The 23295-nt window shown below is 41.1% G+C and overlaps 1 protein-coding gene across 1 annotated transcript in view; it reads right to left on the reverse strand.

Moving 5' to 3' along the window:
* The window catches only part of CPQ (carboxypeptidase Q), a 399977-nt gene that overhangs the window by 266639 nt on the left and 110043 nt on the right, over positions 1-23295 (reverse strand). Inside the window, exon 3 of the mRNA XM_053930262.2 lies at positions 12219-12426. Within this exon, the coding sequence (XP_053786237.1) occupies positions 12219-12426 (208 nt within the window). The remainder of the gene's footprint in view (positions 1-12218; positions 12427-23295) is intronic.

A 23295-nucleotide genomic window follows, 5' to 3' on the forward strand; every position in this document is an offset into this window, starting at 1 on the left:
TAAAACAAACATACAAACAAGAAGAGACAAGCTACCAACTAGGTGAAAATATTTGCAAAACATTTGTCTGACAATGAACTCGTGTCTAGAATCTATGGAGAATTCCTACTGCTCAATAATTTTAAAACAACCCAATCATGAAAGGGGTGAAGAACTTGAACAGACTTTTCACAAAGGGAGACAGAAATGACCCATAGGCATGTGAGAGAGTGCTCAGCATCATTAGTCAGCAGGGACGTGCAGATCAGCACTTCACTGAGGTATCAATAAACACGCACCAGCCCGGCTAAAATTAAACAGACTGACAACACCAAATTTTAGTCAGAACATGAAGCAACCCGAACCCTCGCACATGGCTGGTGGCAATGTAAAATGGAGTGACCTCTCTGGAAAAAGTTAGGCAACTTCTTTTTAGAGAGTATATGAGTCATTTTAACTTTACCATAGGCTGATATATTTCAAAAAACAGAAAAGTTGGGGGGAAAAATCTGTGATGCTTTAGAGTGTGGTTTGAGAATATAGACATGATTCAATATATATTCATGTATAGTTGGTTCTCTATTCTTTTGATCTTAGATGATTTTTTTAAGTTATTCATTAAAAAATCTCTCTTGAGTTACTACCATCTACTTAGCAACCTCCTGTGTACTGAGAATATAATGTACAGAAAAGACAGGTTCTAGTCCTCATGGAATGTATATTCTCATAGAGAGATACACACTAAACAAGAAGATAAAGAGGTGGGTAGATAGAAAGAAATTACCAAATGTTATTAGGATTCTGTGTATACAGAGGAAGTGCTAGGTAAGAGAATTTGAGAGAGTTCTACTCTACTTGGGTAGTCAGGAAAGACCTTCCCGGGGGAAAAAACCCAAAAACCCTTTCAGTTGAGATCTGAAGATTGCAAGGGAGTCAGTCATACAAAAAGCTGGGGAAGCAGCACTCCAGACAGAGGGTTTAATGAGTGCAAAGGCCCTGAGGTAGAAAATAGTCTGGAAGGTGTTTACAATACAACACTTGGCTGCACCTTGGTCGGCTGGCCACCGATACCTGGTCCAGGTCACCATATTTTTGGCATGACAAGCAAGAACAGTATCAAGCATTAGACGTAGGCCAGAAAGGGTGGAAAAGACAGGGAAGAGTTTTGGGTCAAAGACTGAGGGAGACTGCAAGAGTGAGTGTCTGAAATCAGGAGTTAAACAGAAGCGAGGTCTCTGGAACCCACAATGAGGAGAGTTCTGGATCTGCTGCTTTGTAAGATGGGGCAGTTCATGTTCACCCACCTGCTTCGTCCCATCATTATCTAACGATGAGAACAACAGCGATGACCATGATCAAGACAACAGGTCAGCCATAATTCATTGATTACTTTCCACGTGTCGGGTTCCATGTCTAGTGCTTGTTCTCATTTAATTTTCTCAACTACTCTGCAGGGTAAACAGTGCTCTCCCCATGTTGCAGATGAGGAAACAGGCTTGGAGTGGTTACCAGTAAGTAATATACATAAGGTCACACAACCTCCTAGCGGCAGAGCCTGCATTTGATCCAGGTCTGTCTGACCCCAAATCCCACACGCTATATTGTTACCTTTGTAAGTCTCCAAATCGTCCTGGTACCTTCTGGCTGGTACGGTATTTTGTCCAGGGGACTAAAGAAACTAAAGGGTCATTTGGATGCAAAAGGACTTTAGCAAGACTCTCTCTAGCATTGAGGAGGGAGAGGGGGAGGGAGAGAGAGAAAACAAAAGCACATGCAATTGTAAAAGGCTGACTTGAGGCTACTCGGAATTATTTTAGTTCATATGCTGCTCCAGACATTTTTCTAAGGGCACTGCACAAGCAAACAACATTGTCATAATCCTGAAACCTGAAATCAAAATGCATTAATTTCTTTTTACCAGCAGAGATTCAGAAAAACATACCACGGTGACGTGATTCTTAAGCTTTTGCTTTTGATAATCAGAAAGCTGGAAAACAGAAGCTGAACACTATATACATTTTAAAATTATGAATGCAAAAGAAAAGCCAAGAAGAAATTTTTATATCAAGGTTATAAGCAGATGAAAAATAACAGTCTGTACTAGGAATGCAAACAGACCATTAATTATAGCAGCTTCACAAAGCATCACAGTAATATGCGGTTTGCAATACTTTACCAAAATTTACATAACTATATAGCCTCCTCTCAGGTTCCAGAGATTCTATTTTTGATAAGTAGCAATTGAAAAGGTTAGTCACCTCATCTATATGATTATTCAACTCCTGTGAATGTGAAATGGTAACACCTTGAATTTACATGTTATCAAGCCAGAGAGGCTGCCTCTTTTTACTCATTCATTCCAGCCTGACTGAGCGCCAGACGTTGTGCACATCCTTGGGGATAAGGAGATGATAAATAAGAATCTCCAGGAGAATTTCCAATCCAGAGAGCAGCAGAGGAGAAAACACAGCCCCAACAGAGTTTGGACGAAATAAAGAGATGAGATCAATATGGCAATATGACGTTTGGTGTTGTCTCTCAGCCACGTAGCTGCAACTACAATAGTGATATTAAATAAATTAAAATTTTCTTTCTCTGTCTCCCTTCTTCTTTTCTTTCTCCTTCCCTCCTTTCCTCACTCCCTGCTTCTCTCCCTTCCTTCCTCCTTTATTCAATCCGTATATCCAGTCATGAGTTAGCAAAATTGTATAATAATAGCACTTCACATGTTTGTGCCACTAAGTGCCGGGCAATAATAACATCTTGGTTAATCCTCAGAAAACACCAGGAAGAAGGTACAGTTATTTCCCTGATTGTACAGATCAAACTGAGGCACAGAGAGTTTGCACAGTTTGCCAAGGTCACGCAACTGACAAGTGGCTGAACACAGACCCCAGGCACAGGGACTCCAGAATTGTGGCTTTGGAGTTCACTGCCCGAGTCTCTCCATTATGAGGTGGTGGGCCTGCCATGCTACCTGAAGCAGTAATAAGGACTCAGGGATTAAAGGACATTTTGGAATTTCTAACAAAGGCCTTCTAAACAAAGAATCTGCCTTTCAAAAAGCAGAGAGAGGGGGTAAAAGGGATGATGAGAAGAAAAAATAGCAGCATTCAGCGTGCTTTTTCTCTGCTTCCCCCCTTGGGGGCACAGTGACCCTCCACCTGCATACATGATGCAAATCGGCATTCTGCTCGATTACGGTGCATATGTCAAGAGACTCAGTGAATTCAGCAGCAACAGAGTAAGGAAGGAAAAGAATCTACTAATCGAACCTGGCCCAGTTGCACCATTCTGAGTCACTGGCGTTTTCTCTATTTAGTAATCACTGGCAAGCACACGCGCCCCTCAGATGCAACAGTATTTCCAAACAATACACATAAAGCATGGTAGCTAGTTATGCTAAGGTCACACCAAAGAAGAAACCAACAGGATATGAAAAATCCTCAAAAGATGAAGTGTGAAGTAGCAGCATTCATTCTGTCCCATTAAAAAACAACGGGAGGGGAGCACAGCTTGTTTACTCTCTGGGAACAACTGGCTTTCAAAATCCTCCGAAGTAAACCTCTTAAGACATTTCATCTCTGCTCTGAATGCTTCAAACTGGCCCTCTTATTATAGAAATGCTCATGTTAAATCTCATCAAGATGAAGAATGCTTTATAAATTGTAAGGTCTTCAATCAGAGCCCCTTTTGAAGCTATTTAACTCTACGATGTTGCCCAACAAAGTGCTTATATTACGTCATTTATGGATTCTATTAATTATCCTTATAGGGATTGATTTATATCTTTTTATGGCTCTCTCACCAGATGGTATAATGTCCTCCCTCTCTGACGCTTCATAAACATCACCTGGGCTCACTCACGTCTCTGCAGCTGAATGTTTAATCAGATGTTAGTCATTCACACTGGACTGCTTCTCTTCCTCCTCCTCTTCCCTATAGTCTCTCAGTATAGTGCACAAAGGCCACGTGATAGAAAACATAAACCAGTAGTATTTACAAAGCCAAGTTCTATCAACAACTCATTCCCACCCCAATGATTTCTTACCCACTGTGATGATGTGATTTTCACAGTAAAGTGAAGGGACAGCCTTTTGCTTCCTTTGCTGATTAAAATTTAGTCTGTGTTCAATTCTCTGGGGCAATGGAAAAAATAACTAGAAAAAATATATAATTGGCAGTGGGAGTACAACAGACAATTTGGCCTCAATATAATTACTTTCTGAATTATATTTTACTTGGGCTAATATAAAAATTACTTTGCATTCTTGAGCTCGCATATTGAGAAAGCAGGAGGCACACGTCCCAAGGTGTACTGCATTGCCAGAAAGCAAGCCTAGAATTTTAAATTGCCTTGGGTGATCCAAAAAGTGGATAACAGAGAAATGGAAATGCTGAACTGCTTTTCTTAACAAAATATAAAAACCAGAGTAAAGGGACTGTTTCACAGTCTCCGCAAAGTCAAAATGTCTAAACACCAAACTGATGATGTTGCCTTCAGACCAGCCTCCTCTCCAGAAGCCTGTGTTTCTCATCATCCTCCAGCTCCCAGGCTGGGTGGAGTGGAACCGGGAAACTGGCAGACTGGAGAGGGCACATCCCATCAACAAGATGACTTGGTAGCTAATTTACTTGGCTGAAGTTTGACCTTGTTGCCAGATCTGGCTTTCCCTAAACACCACAAACCCCTATTTTTATGTAAAATTCATGATTGTTAAATATTGGGCTGAACTGAGCGCCGATTCATCCCATCGTTTTTGATCCTTGCCGACTGTAAACTTCCACTACTACTTCCTCCATCAAATGTAACCCATCCCCAAGTTCTGATAAGGTTTTCGTACTATCCTTTCTGCTGTCTGTCCCTTTCGATTTCCTCCGCCTTCATCTGTGCTCCCATTGTTTCACATCTGCATTTTTAGAACAGTATTCTGTCTTTTCTTCTCCAGGCATGCTCTGTGCAGCCCTAGACTGACATTTCTGAAATGGTAGTTCCCCAACTTTAACTTGCATCAAAAGCACCTGGAGGGCTGGTCAAACCACAAGCCCCACACCCAAGCATTTTTTAACTTAATAGCTCTCAGATGAGGCCTGATAATTTGCATATCAATAAGATCCAGATAAGGCTGAGGACGATGTTCTAGTGACCATAGTTAGAGAAACAGTGCTCTATAATCCAATCCCCGCCCACCTCTAACCCATTCAGTGATTCCCCATTTGCTCCACATTAAACTAACAACTCTTCCCCAACCGAGTATTTTGGGACCTCATAACCTGGTCTCTTCCTTTCGCCTGCTTGCCTTGATCATGTGTAGAGGAATGTATTTTCACTTCTCTTGTTCGCTTCTCTCGTACTTTCCGTGGAGTACACCCAAACCCCACATCCCAATGCAGCCAGCCCTAATCAGACTTCTGCTTTTTCATCTAGACTCCTGTAGCATTAGCTTTCCAGGATGCTTGTTGTAGTCTAAAGTGTATAGAATTTAGAACCAGAGACTCTGAGTATGACTCTTAGTTCTTTTGTTAATTGTGTAACTTGACAGGCTATTTAATCATCCTGACTGGTTTCTCCTTCAATAAAAGAAAGATATCAGCCCTGGCTGGTGTAACTCAGTAGACTGAGTGTGGGCTGAAAACTAAAGGGTCGCCAATTCGATTCCCAGTCAGGGCACATGCCTGAGTGGCAGGCCAGGTCCCCAGTATCGGGTGCGTGAGAGGCAATCACACATTGATATTTCTCCCTCTCTCCTTCTCGTCCCCTCCCTCTGAAAATGAATAAATAAAATCTTTTTTAAAAAAAGAGAAAGATATCAATATCTACTTTTAGTCCTGGCTGGTGTGGCTCAGTGGATTGAGTGCCGGCCTGTGAACCAAAAAGTTGTGGTTGGATTCCTGGTCAGGGCACATGCCTGGGTTGTAGCCCAGGCTCCGAGTTGGGGATGTGCAAGAGGCAACAGATTGATGTTTCTCTTGTACATCAGCCTCTCTCCCTCTCTTTCTCCCTCCCTCCCCCATCTCTGAAAATATATAAATAATAAAATCTTTTTAAAAATCCACTTTTATTGGGTCCTATAAACAATTAATTGAAACAAACTACGTAAGCCTTCAGAGAAGCATAAGACAGAGTAGGTGCTTAATAAATGTTAATTTCCTTCCTTCATCTGTTTCCCCCAACCACACATTTATCACTAAATGAAAAATACATTACATTAGTCATTTATATTTTAAGCCTTGCCCTCCTCTCTTTTAGCCAGATAGACTATTCCCAAGAGAAAAAAAAATGTCTGATTCGTCTTAAAAACCCTCATACTTGGCAACTTCTGAGAAACTGGTAAGCTCTCAATAAATGTTTACTAAAAAAAATTCACTTGAGAAATAACGTAGAAAAATGGTTCTATAAAGCTTTCCTCTGTAGAACTTAAATCTCTTATTAACTACATTCATGCTTAAAAATGTCGTCCTATGACAAAGTCAAAAGATATTTTACAATTTTAGAAAAACTGAAAAAGATCTAACTGGGAGTCCCAGTTGATACTTCATCACGAACAAAAGGAAAAAGTCATTATAAAATCTTCAATAAAGAAAAAACCTCTATGAAGTACATTTGAGCACAAGAACACTACTAATGTGGATACAGAAAAATAACAACAGTGGGACCGGAGGTGAGGCAGATGTCTCTTTGAGGTTATCTGTCACGTATCCATGTGACCTCCGCACTTCCAAAAGGGCTGACAATATTGATAACTGTGCTGACAAGTGTCAAACCAAAGTGATAAAATGCATTTCCTGTCCTTTAGGAGGTTCTCTAATTTTTAAGTCAAGCAGCAACAAATCATAATTTGCATTTTGTTCTCTAGTGTTGCTGATGTCTACACACCTCCTAGACAGAATCCGGTGCCACCCACTCCCACGGAGCTCAACGTGAACTGCCTGTCCGAGAAAGGGGAGCTGGTTCATTCAATCGGTCATTCAAAACATCAATGTTGTGGCAGAAAAAAGATACAGTCTGGTGTATTTTCCTTCCAATGCAGAGCAAAGTGCCCTAAAAGTTCGAGTTGTTTTGAGCTTACTGTACAGAGGCTCCTCAGTGTGGTCAGTAAGCACTTGAAGTCAGCTTGCCATAAGAGCCCTGCCATGGTTGACTCCACAGCCTCAGACATGTTCACTCCTGCAACAGACATTTCCTGAGGGGCTAGTATGTAACAAACATTATACGAGATTATGAGCATAGAGAAGTAAAAAATATATAATTCATATCTGTCTGAAATGTATAGTCTAATGTGGAGTCCGGCAATTGGGACAGGCAGGAATAGTTCACCAAACTCATTTACCTTTCACTGTGGGCCTTCACATGACTATACTCTGGCCAGGGAGATGAGAGTAGAAGTGAGTTATGCCATATCTAGGCCTGGCCATGGAAAACTTCCCTATTGCTTATGAGCTTTCTCTGTCTCCTTATTTGCTAGCTGGATGCAGAGGATTCTGAGATCTTAAAAGTGATGGAGCCACAGATGGAAAGGAGCAGAACACCACCTCTGACCACACTCATGAAACTATTCTGTGACCAAGAAATTGACTCCTATTGTTGTAAGTGACCAAAATTTGAAGTTGTTTGTATGACAGTTTGTCTACCCTACCACAGCATGGATCCAAACAGCCTCCAAGATGCTATGATACCCAGTATGCACGGGATGATGTGGGTCTACCAGAAGAAAGTGGCAAGTCACCTGGGCTGCGGCTGGATGTCAGGAAAGGCTCCCCAGAAGAAGAAACACTTAAGATGGATCTTGAACATTGCGAGACAGTGAGAAAGGAAATAGAAGGCGGAGGAGGAGAATGCACATGCAAAGTCATGAGACCTTGAGGACATGTGGTACACTGGGAACACGTTAGTGCTCCCTGACCACTCGAACGTGGGGTGATGTTGGGAAATGGAGCTGCTCAATATGCATTTGTTGAAATGGCTGAACCTAGGAGGCGTAGTTACTACTAGAAATAATGGATAAGGGAAGAAAAAGGTAATCAAGGGCGTCTAACTTAAAAGGCAAAGAGATGACTTGTTTTCGCAGAGACAGAAAATGGAGGAGAAAGAAATGAAAGGGTGTGTTCAGTGGAACACCCAAAAGAAGAATCAGCAGGTAGTTGGCTGTAAGAGTCTGGAGTTCAGTCAGTGGTAAGGATAGGAGAGGTGGCTGAAGCCACAAGCGTGAGGGGATTGCTCAGGAAGAACATTCTGAATAACAAGCCAGAGAAACAGGGAAGTTAAAGGGGAAGTGGGGTAGGGGTGGAAACTGGGTGGGGGGGGAGAAAATATGAGAAAGAAGTCATAGATGACAAAGAGAAGAGATATTGAAAAAGCAGTCAATAATGGCAAATGCCACAGAGGGATAACATAATATGATAGCCTGACAATGTGCACTATATTTGACAACTAGTCAACTACTTGTGACCTTAACAAGTTTCATTTCACTATTGGCAAAGCCAGGTTAACATGGTCTGCAGAGTGAATGAGAGATGAAGAATTAGGGATGGGAATATAAAATACTCTGTAAGGAAAACTGAATCTAAGAAACAATTAGCTAGAAGTGGAAAAAGACACAGAGTTTGTTTCATTTGGTTTTAATTTTTCAGGATACAAGACTTAAACACATAAGTATGTTGAATACTCTGAACTTTACATCCCTACCTATAAAGTAGGGATAATAATGCCCCTTCTGTTTGGTCTTGGGTTGTTTTCAGAACAAATAAGATGACATATGTGAAAGATTCTAATCTAAGTACTATATTAAGGGCAAGGTTATTATGTATTTATACATGTTGAAAATATGGAGTTATAAAAGTCAAGAGGCCAATGAAATATGGTTGGCCATAAAATCAAGGTAAAAGTATAATCAGTTTTGATCTAGAAATATTTTTTAAAAAATGTCTTTTTAATACACACTATAAGTTGCTGACCCCAAATCTGAGAGGCTAACAACAGATTCCTAAGTCCTATGCTGGACAAAATTCTTCTGGGGCTCCTAGGTTACAGCCTGGGTTTCCAAACATCTTCATTACACACCACAGAGAAAAAAAAAAGCCAATTAACCCTGGCATTAAGACATCTGGGGATTTATTAGTCTTATGAGTAGTAGTTCTTAAATAAATATTTCTGGCAGTCACCCAGTTTCACAAAGCAAAGACTAGCTCCATAATTTAGGTCTCATGACCAGTGAAATCACGGGGAATGGCCGCAGCTTGCGGAGCATGTTATTCCAAGGGGCAATGGAGGCATTCTGGGAAGAAAGCTAGCCGTTTTAGGACTTCTCCCCGCTGGGCAGCTTAACCATCCAGAATATAGTCCAATCATTATTTCACTACCACCCAATCTTTAAAGAGTTTACAAAGAACATTATTTTGAGTGCTGTGACATGAGTGGAACGAGTTTTTCTCTCAAAAAACTTCTAACAAGTGGTCTTAACATGTTCGATCCTCTTGCCTGGGAAGCCATCTTAACCCGCATAAAAGAAAAATGTCCCTTTCCTTTTTTCTCTGCACTTTCGGACAACTCCCTCTGATTTGGTTCCTACTTGCTAATGTATCCTCCTCGATTATTTTATTTTCAAGGATGTAGGGTGCTAATTAAGGTCAAGCAGCTGTGTTTCCAGCTCCAAATAGTAATTGTGCAGAATAAACTTTCCTTTACAACAGATACTGAAGATCTAGTCTTGAGACCCAAATAAACTCCACTACAATTATTTTTATATTTTTTTATCTGAAAGAGACAAGACTACAATGTTACAATGGTGCTTCTTTTATCCATGTTTCTCAAACATTTTAGCCTTAATGTGTGACACCACCCTATGCAGCTATTGGACAAGGCCAAGTGTCTGCCTTCCATCCACTGCGATGCTGAATTCCATACTAAGGCTAAGGGTCAACAAAGCAGTTTCCAAATTACCTCAATCAGAACCATGAAGAAAAAGATAAAGCTTACGTTGCCCTCAAATAATACCACCAAACATTTATATGGACCTTTATAGATAAACAAATATCTTTCAAAAGCTTACCTCACTTATTCTTAACTTTTTAAAGGTTTTACTCTTCATCATCACTAATTAACAGAAGAGGATGCTGAGGCCCAGGGAGTTTAAGAACACTTCCCGACGCTACCCAGTTGTTTGAGAGCTGAACCAGGTCTATATCCAAGGGCCTCTGCCTTCTCAACTCCTTCCACCACACCATAGATGGCCCCCATCATGTTACCCAGTTTATTTTTATTTCACTTCCCTGGCAACAATGGAAAGAGCCTGGCTTTCTCTGAAGTCATTACGAATCTTTGATGGTATTAGGTAGCATGATTCTCTTTCTCGGGATTGCTGTTGCTATGCAGGGCCTTTGTGGTTTCATATAAACTTTTTGAAATATTTGTTCTAGTTCTGTGAAATATGTCATTAGAATCTTGACAGGAATTGTGTTGAATCTAGATTGCTTTGGGTAGTGTGGACATTTTAATGACCTTAGTTCTTCCTATCCATGAACACAGTATGTGCTTCTACTTATTTGTATATCAAACTATACTCTAAGGCCATAATAATCAAAACAGCATAGTAATGGCATAAAAACAGACATATTGATCAATGGAACAGAAGAGAGAGTCCAGAAATAAACCAACACCTTTATAGTCAATTAATATTCAACAGAGGAAGCAAGCACATACAATGGGCTAAAGATAGTTTATTTTAAAAATGGTGTTGGGAAAATTGGACACGCACATGCAGAAAAATGAAACTAGACCACATTCTTACACACAAGAATAAATTCAAAATGGATTAAAGACTTAAATGTTAGATCCCAAACCATAAAAATCCTAGAAGAAAACATAGGCAGCAAAATCCCAGACATAGCCCACAGCAATATTTTATCAGATAGAACTCCCAGGCAAGGGAAACAAAAGAAAAAATAAACAAAAAGGACTACATCAAACTAAAAAGTTTTTGAACATCAAAAGAAAACATCAAAAAAATAAAAAGGCAATCCACAGAATGGGAGCACATATTCACCAATACATCTGATAAGGGGTTAATATCCAAAATTTATAAAGAACTTACAAAACTGAACACCAAAAAAACCAAACAAACAAACCCACCCAATTAACAAATGGGCAAAGGTCCTGAATAGACACTTTTCCAAAGACGACACACAGATGGTCAATAGGCCAAAAGATGCTCAGTGTCACTAATATCAGAGAAATGCACATTAAAACCATGATGAGATACCATCTCACATCTGTCAGAATGGCTATTGTCTGTAAATAAAAAAAAAACAAACAAGTGCTAGCAAGGATGTGAAGAAAGGGGAACCGTTTTGAACTGTTGGTGGGAATGCAGTCTGGTGTAGCTATTGTGGATCTGCCTTTTGATCCAGCAATCCCACTTATGGGAATATATCCAAAGGAACCCAAAACACTAATTTGAAAGAACATAAGCACCCCTGTGTTCCCTGCAGCATTATTTACAATCTCCAAGATAGGGATACAGACCAAGTGTCCAACAGTAGGTGAGTGGATAAAACAACCCTGGGACATTTACACAATGGAATACTACTTGGCTGTAAAAAAAGAAGAAAATTTTACCCTTTGTGACAGCATGAATGGACCTAGAGAAATTATGCTAAGTGAAATAAGACAGAAAAAGACAAATATCATGTGGTTTTACATATATGTGGAATCTAATGAACAAACTGAACTAACAAGCAAAATAGAGACAGACTCATAGATGGAGAGCAGGATGACAGCTAAGGAGTGGGGAGGACAGGGGTGGAGGGATTGAGCAAAAAGGAAAAAGGACTCGAAGACATGGACAACAGTGTGGAGATTGTGGGGACTGGGAATGAGAGGACTCAATGGTTATGGAAAAATACAATAAAATACATTAATTAATAAAAAAAATCCTTGATGAGACACAGACATGAATTCAGTTCTCCCACTCATGAAAATACATAATATATTGGTTAAATAAGGAATGTTATGGGATCATCACGGATGTGGAAAGCTTTTTAAGGAATGCACTGGGGATGCTTGGAATCCTGAAAAGGCCAAAGAAGATATTAAAAACAAATGACCAAATATGGAATGAGGAAAAATTTCATGAGCAATCAGTTTTTTTTCATTGAAATGGTTTGTTTTTATTTTATAATGGTTTTGCTTTCGTGAAAAAGCCTGGTTTTTGAAAGTATTTCAAATTAACATCATGACCCACCTGTAAATGGAGAAGGAAGCCACCGATCGAATGAGGGATGCCAAAGCCCCCACTTTGGCAGCTTCCACTGCACCCTGGACTCGGTATTCCACCGTCTTGGAGTAGTTGGTGTATGGCTGATTATAAACGACAATCTTCCCTTTGGCTTCTGGGGCCCTTCTCTGCAGTTCATCGAAAGAGGTCACCACCAGCACTTCTGCTGTGATGCCTAGAAATAAAAGTCATCCGAGATTAACTTATGGTTTCTGATCAGCCAGGTTGCATTGGCACGTGAAAGGTCACGTATGCTCTACCTGCTACATCTGGAAAACTGGTTGGAGTAGATCAAAGTTTTACGGTCGTTTGCCACGGGAGAAAGATTGTGGGGGTTAGCCAGTTTCCCAAGAGAGAGAAAAGTCATTTGAAATAATATAACATATGACTCAAAAGGTTTTTCAACACACTTGACCACCTGGTATTAAATCGCAAATGGCTTGAAAAGATAGTGGTTTTTTTTCCTTCTTTCCCACCGTAAGATGTCACGAGTTTCACGGAATACTACTTACTTATAAAGAAAATGCATTTTAGGAAGCTCCCCTTGGGATTAATGAAACACATATTTATCTTTTCACAAAACTATTTTGATACATTGGTATACAACCTTCATTGGCATCATACAAAGAATAGCCTTTCATGAAGAATGATTGTAGAAGCCAGTGATCTTCATTCACTTTTAAGAAACAGTCAGTGTAACCTCTCCCAAAGCCCAGAAAATGTCAGCTTGTTTTCCTGCCTCCCTTGTACAAAAACACTCTTACAGGAGGCGGAAATTTCCCATGCTTCTCAGTTTACAGTACTTGTTCACACCAAACACATCACTAATCTTCAGATCAGATTTTTGAAGATGCCATATAATTGTCCTAGTATCCTATTGTCTCCCTCAGAAGAGACACACTACCTTTCCTCATACCACAAATCTTGCTCGGATCTTTCTTACTAGGGAACAAGGTCTCACAGGTTCTGAGAAGTCATTCAGACACTGCCAGACCACTGAAGATCCAATTTTATGGAGCAGTTAGACTAATAACAACAAAATTTAGCAACAAAGGCCAGATGCAGTGGCTAAAGATAACTGTCTGAAAGAAAGTGGCAGGCGCCTCCTGTTTTGTGGCTTTAGACACACAGTCGTGAAATATGTCAGTAAAAACCAAAGTAGCAACATATATTTGGCATCTTTCCTTCATCGTACAAACTAGAGAACTGGGTTTTTCTGGAAGCTGTCATTAAAATATTAACAGTTACTTGGAAAATCCTTTTAAAATGCACTGTAGTTATAAGGGAAGTCTTGCTTTCAATATAAACTCCGTCATAATGGGCCCTTCAAGCTGGCTCCTCTCCTACTCTAATTCCACCAGCCAGACTGAATTTGTACTTTTACTCTAAAGCAATTGACTACAGATCTACAAGCATGTCTCCACCAACATTCAGAACTCAGAATTTAATTTATAATCTAAAAAAAAAAAGCAGTGTACAATTATGGAAAGTAAGGAAGCCACTAGCTTTTTCACATGATATATATGTATAAAACTACAAATAAGGGCTCAGCTAGAAAGATTTTGGGAATCATAACTTTCTGAAATCCCGAGTTACCTTGCAACTTGACTGGCATTATTATCGGCACGGTATGAGAATTTTGTTGATGGTTTACAGCTGTTCCTAATGAAAAACAGATTCAATGTTTTACCTAAGGGATGTCCCAGCCATGGGGTAATTTTGGCATCTGGATTGGAGCCCCTAGAATAAAGCCAAATTTCTATAAATTTTCATAGGCCACTGCAAAATTAAAGTCATTCAAGGGTGGTACTTCTCTATGGTCTATGCTTCAAGTTCTTTTAACAAAAGAGAGAGTGACAGAGTGCTGAAGAGCCAAAACCTAACCGAGACACTACAGTTGCCAATGCAAATTACTAGTAATAGATGTAGGTCAAAACCTATCACCATGAACTTGGAAGAAGAGTTCAAATTAATCTGTTTTCCTGAAAGCTTAGAATCATCTCTGATTCTTCTGTCTCCTTCATTTTCCATGTCTAGTCAATCCAGAAACACTCATACTTTTACCTCTTATATATTGATTGAACCCGGGTCCCCTGCTCCACCCAATTATACATTCTCATATCAGGCCCTTATCTCTCTATTGAATTGCTATGAATCTCTCCTTCCCCACCACACTGGTGCTCTAGCCTCCAGCCCAGGTCCCTCGAATTATACCTCAACAGAGCTGCCAGTGTGAACTATGAACCGTTGAGAAGTCAGATGAACCTGGATCACCATGCCCCTGCCCCTCTTCCATCTACAGACCAGTCAAAGACCGACTATCTCCACAGACACAGGATCCCTGTGCTTTCAGATTCCATCAGTAGTAAAAGTTCCCCCTCACCATGCCAGTTCACTTCTGTGTCCTTGTTCACAGTGTGGTACATCATGTCTTGTCAACCCCATTCTCCCATTTTCCCAACTTCACCATGTGACGAATGCCTATTAATTCCTCAGGGTGCCATTTAAAAATCACTCCTTTAGGGAACATTCCATGGCCTCTGGCCTCTGGTCTCATCCCCTCCCTCTACCCCAGGGAAGGCTGCCTCATGCAGCACCTTACTCTGGACTTCGAGAGTATCCTGGGCACACCTGGGCACTGGACAGCGAGACTGTGCCTATTTATGACACTCTCGACCACCCGAACTGTGATGTCCTCTGAGCTTGTTTTTGTCGGAACCTCCTGGGCCTAACACAGTGCTTGCTGTTATGTGGAGCAGTTAGTCAGAAATACCTCCTTGGACGCCACTATTTCCACCGAGGGACCATGGACCGGACCTGTGGCACTTCCATAAAAGTGCAATTTTACCTTTCAATTTGACAGCGCTTCTCACACAACAACTCAGAAGTCTTGTTCTCCCACCAACTGAGCACAGCGGCACAGCAATCGCCAAGCACCCAGGGCCCTGGGGCAGTCAAAGTAGAAATAGAAATTTCAAGTATGAAAACTCGGAAAGCTCTTTTCTCTCTCTCTTAGAACCCAGAGATCCTTACTTTACACAAAATTCTGAATCTATGTAAGCCGAGAAACTATGAGAAACAACAAATCAAAAGGAAGAGAGAGGTGTGGGAGCTAATAGCAATACTACAAGAAAACGAAATGCAAAATAATAGATACGAATAGAATTTTATGCAGTGTTGGAAATGTTCTATGTCTGTGATAACACAGTGGCCATGAGACACACCTGGGGCTATTGAAAACTTCAAATGTGACTAATGTGATCCAAAACTGAATATTTAATATCATTTGTTGGAATTAATTTATATTCAAATGTAGCTATGTGTGTGTGGTGGCTACTCTGTAGAACTCCCAATCAGCACAGGCTCGGCCGTTATGCAGGCAAACAGCTGAGAGCATCCCTGCCAGCCCGAAGGCCTTGCTTCCTGGCAGTGCCGCACGGATGTGACGGCCACGGAGATGACCTCCTGCAGAGGTCACAGGCCGGCTGGACTGTATTCCGCATACTTCATTTGAAAAAGCAGGGTGTGTACAAACACTTAAGGAAGCTTTTTGCTCCAACGGAATCAAATAAAACTAGGCCATCTGGAAAACGTCACTCTTCAATGTTAGTTTGTGTTTTGACATGTTACACAAAGGAAACCCTCACGCTCTCCTACAAGTTTGCAGGCTCCTCTTCTCTCTACTCTCGTCTCCCTCCTTTCCATTCTCTCATTCTAAAAAATAGTGCACGGGGACCTCTGGGAACTCAAAACCAGTGTCACAGTCACGGTAGGACCTGCCCTGGCCTCCCTGTTTGTAACCGAAAACCACTCCCAACCTGCATCCCTCCTACTTCGTTTAGTTTTCCATAGAATTTATCTGCTTCCAGCCGCATCCACTACACTAATGTTAGTTAGCTCTGTGGGGGTAGAAATGTTGGTCTGCCTTACTCATTAGTGTTACCAAAATGCCTGAAATGGTGCTTGCCACATAATGTATAAAATTCACACACACACACTCATAGGCACAAATACACACACGCACACATATATCCTGAGTGAATAAAAAATACAACCAAAGTATAAAAGTATAATAATACCCCGTCTCTGGTCACCCTCCAAAAATGTATACTTCCAAGGAAATTGTGTATTTCTGTAATTCTATCAGAATAATTGATGATAATGAAAATAATAACAGCTATATCTGAGTAGCTATTGTTTACAGCAATGTTCACAGCGACTCCGCAAATTAGTTATTGGAAGGAAACTGAGGTTCCTTTTTGTTCTCCTCACCTAGTTTTTTTAATTGATCAATTTATTTATTTTTTTGTTTTTTATTTTATTTTATTTTTGAGCACCTTACCCTGTGCATCACTGCTGCGGCAGTCTCCCCGCAGAGACAGCAGACACCCCCCCCCCCCCCCCCCCCCCCCCGCAGAGACAGCAGACCCCGGCTGCCCTGGTGTGGGCTCAAGTCATTAATTCTGCGGAGAATCCGATAGAGATTCCAATTGCAGTCTCTTCGGACGTGACGCCTCCCAAGAACAGTTAAGAGTAGGAAGATCGTGAAGTGAGAATTTTATGTTTTCTGCTATTAAAAGGAAAAGACTACAGACCGAAAAACGTGTCTCTGGGGCTCACTTCACCGTGGTATGTTTTAGGAAATTGACTCTGACTTCAGAAGACTTAACTCTAAACAGGAAACACTTCAGGCCCACCCAAAAGGAAGCATAGCTTCTTACACTGATCCCATAAAATTATCCCGAGCGCACTGCACAGTATAACGAGGTCCAGTAAAATGTCTGGCTTTTCCTGAACTCGGTTATGGAGAAAGGAAAAGAGTTGATCTTTGAAACAGTGTTTTGGCCTGACACGGTAAGGAAATTACAAATTCATGATGAGGCAGACGAAAGAACATCAGAGTAGTCTTTTCTGAGTTTCCATCTGTTTATGGAGAACATTATGATTGCACAACATCCTTTTCATGAAAGAACAGGCTTAGGGGTTCAAATTCATTCAGCTGACTTATAGCCCTCCTACTGGACAGAGCTTTGTGCTGGGCGTTTTGGACAATACAAATTTGAGTGAGTTCCAGTCCTATCCTCAAAAAGCCTATAATCTGGAGGAGCAAAATAGGCAAACAATAACTTTAAAAAGATCACCTAGTGTCACAAGTGCTAAATGAAGGTGCAAAGTAAAATTTCACAAAATAATAATATAAACCAATACTAACTTTGATGGGGGAAATCAAGGAAGTTTCCTATATGATAAAAATTTAAGTGGGCCTTAGAAGATTTCAAAAACCTGAAAATGAAGAAAAGGGCATTCCTAGGTAAAGAACAAAGAAGGGAAGACAAAAATAGATAAAATATCTCTTCATTTACAGTGAATAAGAGGCTTCCTCCAGGTCCCAAACAGAAAAGGGGACACTCTAAAGTCTTCTAATTTTTAATCAAGATATGTATGGCCCCCTGCCCTCATTCTATTAATTCCAAGAAAGCAAGGAAATCAGTCTCCTTGAAACAGTTTTCAGGGTGGTGAATGTTAAACTCAGCTATTAGTTGAGTGATAGTTAGAAGAGCAGAACTCCTAGGATAGTGGGGGGTTTGCAACTGAATGAATAAAAATTCATTCCAACTGTCCCTCCAACTGGCTCCTGAGACCAGGCCCATATTAAACCTCATCTGTCGGCCTGGAGAACAAGCCCAGACCCGACCTCATCGACACTATGGGCACAGTGAATTACCACCATCTCCAGAGAGGCAGCTGTCTGCCCCACAGAGCGGCGCGCCACAAGACAGCCTGCCGTGCTGACCCCTGAGGAAGAGCAATTTGTCCACTTTGACCTCTACACTACAGAATTTACACATTCGGTAGTACAGGGGAGAGGCACCTACCCCTCCGTCATACCATTATGTCTAACTCAACGTGTGATGTAGGACATTCAAGGTGTACAGACACCCAGCTCGGCAACATTAGCAGCAAGAAGCGTAGCGCACAAACCGATCCTTGGCAATCTGATCCCTTGGAATTCAAAGTGCCTCCATTGGTCAGGTCTCAACATTAAAGGCAGCCATGCTTAATCTACCCAGTATCACGGGAAGCATTTACATTCTAAAACATGAAGTGCATTGTGTTTGAAACATGGCTGCTTTCTCCCCATCCACTGGGTTTTCCCTTGTCATGGTGACGGGTGTGGGTGAGGAAGGCCTTCACAAAAGCTACTGTCATCAGCACACCTGTTAAAGGGGGCAGGCAGAAGAGACTTTGGACCTCGGTTTCGCAAGGCATTTAAGGAGTAAAATCCACAGGCCTTAGTGGTGGTGGGGGGGAATACAGCGGTGAGTTTCTGGCTGCAGGAGACTAAAACAGCACTAGTTATCATGGTTTGGGGGGCCTGGCTTGCTCTGTTGAAAAGGTGGGATCTGTGAAGTGAGGACCAGCGGGTTTGGGGACACAGGCAGGAAGGCTGGGAGGAGAAGAGAAGGCTGAGACGGAAGGAAGCGGAGAGTACGGGAGAGAAGGGCATGAGAGCCTGGCAGCTGCGTTAGGGATTTTGGTGGGGACAGAGAAGTTAGGCAAGTTCAGAGTTACATTTTGACAGTATCATTATTAGGCTTAATGTGATGAAAGGCCTGGAAGAACGTTTTTAAAAAGGTGTGAGGTCTATTTAGGGGACTGCTGCCACTTTCAGGCTGAGAAGTGACAGCGGTTTGACGAGAGCAGGGCAGTGGGACCAGGACTAGTGGGGACCAGGACTAGTGGACCACCTGGGCAGCAGTAGGGAGGGGACAGCATCTCCTGCCACGGGGAAACTGGCCTCTCGGAGCTTTTTGTCCGACCCATAATTCTGCCCAGTCTGTACAGTGACTGTGTCCCTGGGGAAGCTGCGTGCCAACTGAAATTTAGGAATCAGGTCATTCAAAACGAAGACAACGTTATCTAATTTTAAGGTGAATTCTATCAGTGAAACAAGTATCTTACTCTAAAACTGTTTTAGAAAGCATTTACTATATTACAATATGCACTCTTCAAAATATTCTTTTAAAACAGGCTATTTCTTTATCAGTAACAAGAAGGACCATCGTTATGTGCCCTGTAGAATACTGGCGGTAAAGCTCACTAGCCCTTGATCCTGAATAAATTGCTTAACTTTCCCCAGACTGTAGAATGAGAATTACAGTAATATTGACACCACCGGGGTTCCTGTGGGCATCATACGAAATGAAAGAGGTAAAAATCTCTCTGTGTTGTAAAGTATTATAAGACAATGAGAGTATGGCATATAAGGGTTCTGGACAAATATCAAATAGGGATGGACAACAATTATTTAATTTATTTAAAATTTCACTTCACCATGGACATGGACAACAGTGTGGGGATTGACTGTAGAAGTGGTGGGAGTGGGCTGGGCAGAGGAGGGAAAAAGGGAAAAATTGGGACAACTATAATAGAATAAGAATAAAATATATATATATATCCTTTATAATATAGATGATTGGCAAATGTAAAAAAAAAGTGAAATAAAATTTCACTTCAAACTAATTGCCAGGAATAAAACAAAAATAGCGGGTATGATTTCAGCAAATGTGGAGCCGACTTGACCCAGAGCAGAGCTATTCTTTATCACATCAGGCAGCTCCGGAGGCTGTGTGATTTCTTGTCAGTTTTGACTAAAGTAATAATTTGGGCACTGTATCATAAAGATCCCACATCACGCTGGCAGAACAGCTGAGTGGGTTTCATGGGTCTACTTGGCAGCAAAGGGCCTGGCAGGAGTGATGGAGAGGAGGGTGAGGGAGCAGAGAAGGGACTGTTCGAAGCTGCATGAGAAGAACAGGGCATGACAGAGAAGGACGCCAGAGGCCCCATCTGTAACTATACCTGTGTTACATTCTCCCATTTCCTCTCCCCCTCTCCCTGAGAGAATGACGCCTTGTAAACAGTAGTGTCTCTCTCACAGGACCCTGACGCTGGGCGTGGCCCTGGGACTTGCTCTGGACAATGAAATGTGAACGGGCAGCCTGTGTGGTCGTGGCTGAGCAGAAACTTTAAGAACCACTGCAGGCTTTGACTGTGTCTTAAGAGCCCTTCTCCTTCAGGCACAAGAAGAACAGGTCCCAGATGGGACCCCTCCTTCACCCTGGATCCTGGAGTGGAAAAGATATCTGAGGCAGAACCAGAGACACCACCACCGTTATATATATGGACGTGCACGGGCAGACGTATTGTCACATCACTGTACAAGATGAACAAGAGATAAATCTCTTAGAGGCTGCCAGTCGCGGAGATTTGGGGGGTTGCTTGTTACAGTGAGTGAGAGGTGGCTAATGTAGGAGCCTTGAGTTTAAAGTTTCTGTGAGAGCATTTCTCAATCTGTAGCTGATGGCAGATAAGATACAGCATAAATTTATTTGCTCCCTTGGGGAAGATTGTTCAGTGAAAATTACATAGCTACTTCCTTCCCCCTATCACACCTCAAAGTGATCAAATGATCAACACTACACAGCAGAAAACAAACAAATCCGAAGAAGAATTGAGCAAGTGCCAGTGATTTAATACATGCAGGCTAGATGACAAATAATTTTAAAGAGGAGATAAACCCTTGAGGTCATTAAAATACAGTCCTGGAAGCTTCAGCTAGCTAAACTACCTGATGTCACTTCTAACAGAAACATGCACGCCTGTTGTACTGATAAATAATTCCATACATTTCAGTAGATTTCAATACTTCATATCTATTTCATATCTGTATTTTCCTTCTACATTCCATCTTCAAAAACCAAGGGTGCAAATGATAGGAACTGGTGTGTTTCTGCTTATATTGAAGTACAAAATAATGTTATTATAGTGTCATGTCAGAGAGATAAAATAACTCCATGGCAGCTTGGCATTCCAAAAAGGACTGTTTTATTTAGCGATGTTTTGAAATGTTACCTGACCTATGCTCATCTTAGAAAAGTAAAACTCGGGGGAAAAACACAGTAACAAAACAGAATTTCTGCCCTCAATAATAAAAAAAAAAACACCTGGCTCAGTTTCACAGTTCAGTTTGACACAGCAATTTGCTGCTAGAAGAAGATTCTTGAGACAGGTTAGAAACATCAGAACCATATGACTTATGCAAAAAATCTCCTGGGTGCCATTTATCACAGCCCATTGGATGGAGGAACAATAAATCTGATTGCCAATGTCAATCCCATTACTATTACAATTGAAAGTCATTACCATGCGGTTTAAGCAAGAGAGATTTAAGCATGAGAGCATCAACCACATTTCATAAGGGAGAAAATAAGAAGTTTCAGGAAGGGTCAAAAATTTGACCAAAGTAGAAATTAGCAATGCTCAGATTTAAATACAGGGGAGACTAAAATCCAAATCCGTGCTTTTCTCATCCCATCCCCCTCTCACAGATTCCCTCCGAGTGGACTTGTCAGCATGTACTTATATGTTTTTTGAAACCCAACACAGTCACTATCAAAGTCCTAACATGAATTTTTGCAGAAATAGAAAAATGTATCCTAAAATTCATTTGGAACTTGACAGGATGCAAAATAGCCATATAAATATAGCTGGTTAACTATACACACACACACACACACACATGACCACATATATATACCATATATATATACACACCATATCTATCACCATATATATCATATATATATTAACCATATATATATGTATATATATATATAAAGAAAAACAAAGCTAGAGGATTCATACCTTCTGATTTCTGATTTCAAAACATACTACAAAGCTACTGTAATCAAAACAGTATAGTACTGGCACAAAGACAGACAAATAGAGTAATAGAACAAAATAGAGAGCTCAGGGGCTGGGAGGAGGAGAGATGGAAACATGGTGTATGATTAAATAACTTTAGACCAGAGTGCCAAGCCCACTTCAATGAATGGTGTTGGGGTAACTAGCTAACCACATGTAAAAGAGAAATTGTACCTATATTGTACACCATATACAAAGGTGAGTTCAGAAGGGATTAAAGACCTAAACTATAAAATTCAAAATGGATTAAAGACCTAAAACTCTAAAAGATAATAGAGGTGGGAAACTCTAGAAGATAATATAGGGGAAAGCTTCATTACATTGGACTTGGCAATGATTTCTAAAATACAATACCAAAAGCATAGGCAACAAAACAGAAATAGACGACTGGTACCACATCAAACTTAAAAACTTCTGTGCGTCAATAAACACAATCAAGATAATGAAAAGGCAACCTATGGAATGGGAGTAAATATTTGCAAATAATGTATCTGATAAAGGGTTAATATATAAAGTTTCTGGCTCCTGGTACTTCCCTACTTCATCTTCAGCATCTGTGTTGCGTTCTGCCCCTTCACAGCTCCGGGTTCTCCTAGACCTTATTATACCAGGAGGACCCCTCCCCCCAAAAAAACCCAGAATTATCTTCTGAAGGGTGGGCCCCTTGTAGTGCAGAATTCCCCTGCTAGGTGAGTGCTGCAGGAACCCATGTGTATCAGTGTACCAGCTGGCATTGTTGTGAGAGGCTGTGTTCAGCAGTTTTTGAAGACTCTTTTAATGTGTTTGCCCATTCATGGTAGGTGATTTACAAGCACACCTGCCCGCCCTGTGCTGAGTGTTCAGCAGTTTTTGACCAAAAACAGCATGTGCCCCACCCTCCCTATTCACCTGATTTTGCCCCGAGCGACTGTTTTTGTTTCCCCTGCTGAAAAAGTCCTCAAAGGGAAATGGTTTGCTGACGTGCAAGAGGTGAAACAAAACCCAGCAACATTAAAAGGCATCAAAATCAACGAGTTCAAAAACTGTTCTGAGCAGTGGAAAAAACATCTCAATAGGTGTATTGCATCAAAGGGAGAGTACTTTGAAGGTGACTGAAGTGTAAACATATAAGAATAAATATACAATTTTTTATAAATAAATTCCCATTTCTTTGGGTCCCCCCTCATACTGCCTAGAGAAAGAATGTCCCTTCTACCAGTTCCCATGGGAAAGACGGAGCAAGCTTCATTTTCTCAGAAGCCCCAGGTAACAAGTCTGTTTCAGCTCATGTGGTATA

This window comes from Desmodus rotundus, chromosome 8 (genome assembly GCF_022682495.2).
Source record: "Desmodus rotundus isolate HL8 chromosome 8, HLdesRot8A.1, whole genome shotgun sequence".
Taxonomy (NCBI): Eukaryota; Metazoa; Chordata; class Mammalia; order Chiroptera; family Phyllostomidae; genus Desmodus; species Desmodus rotundus.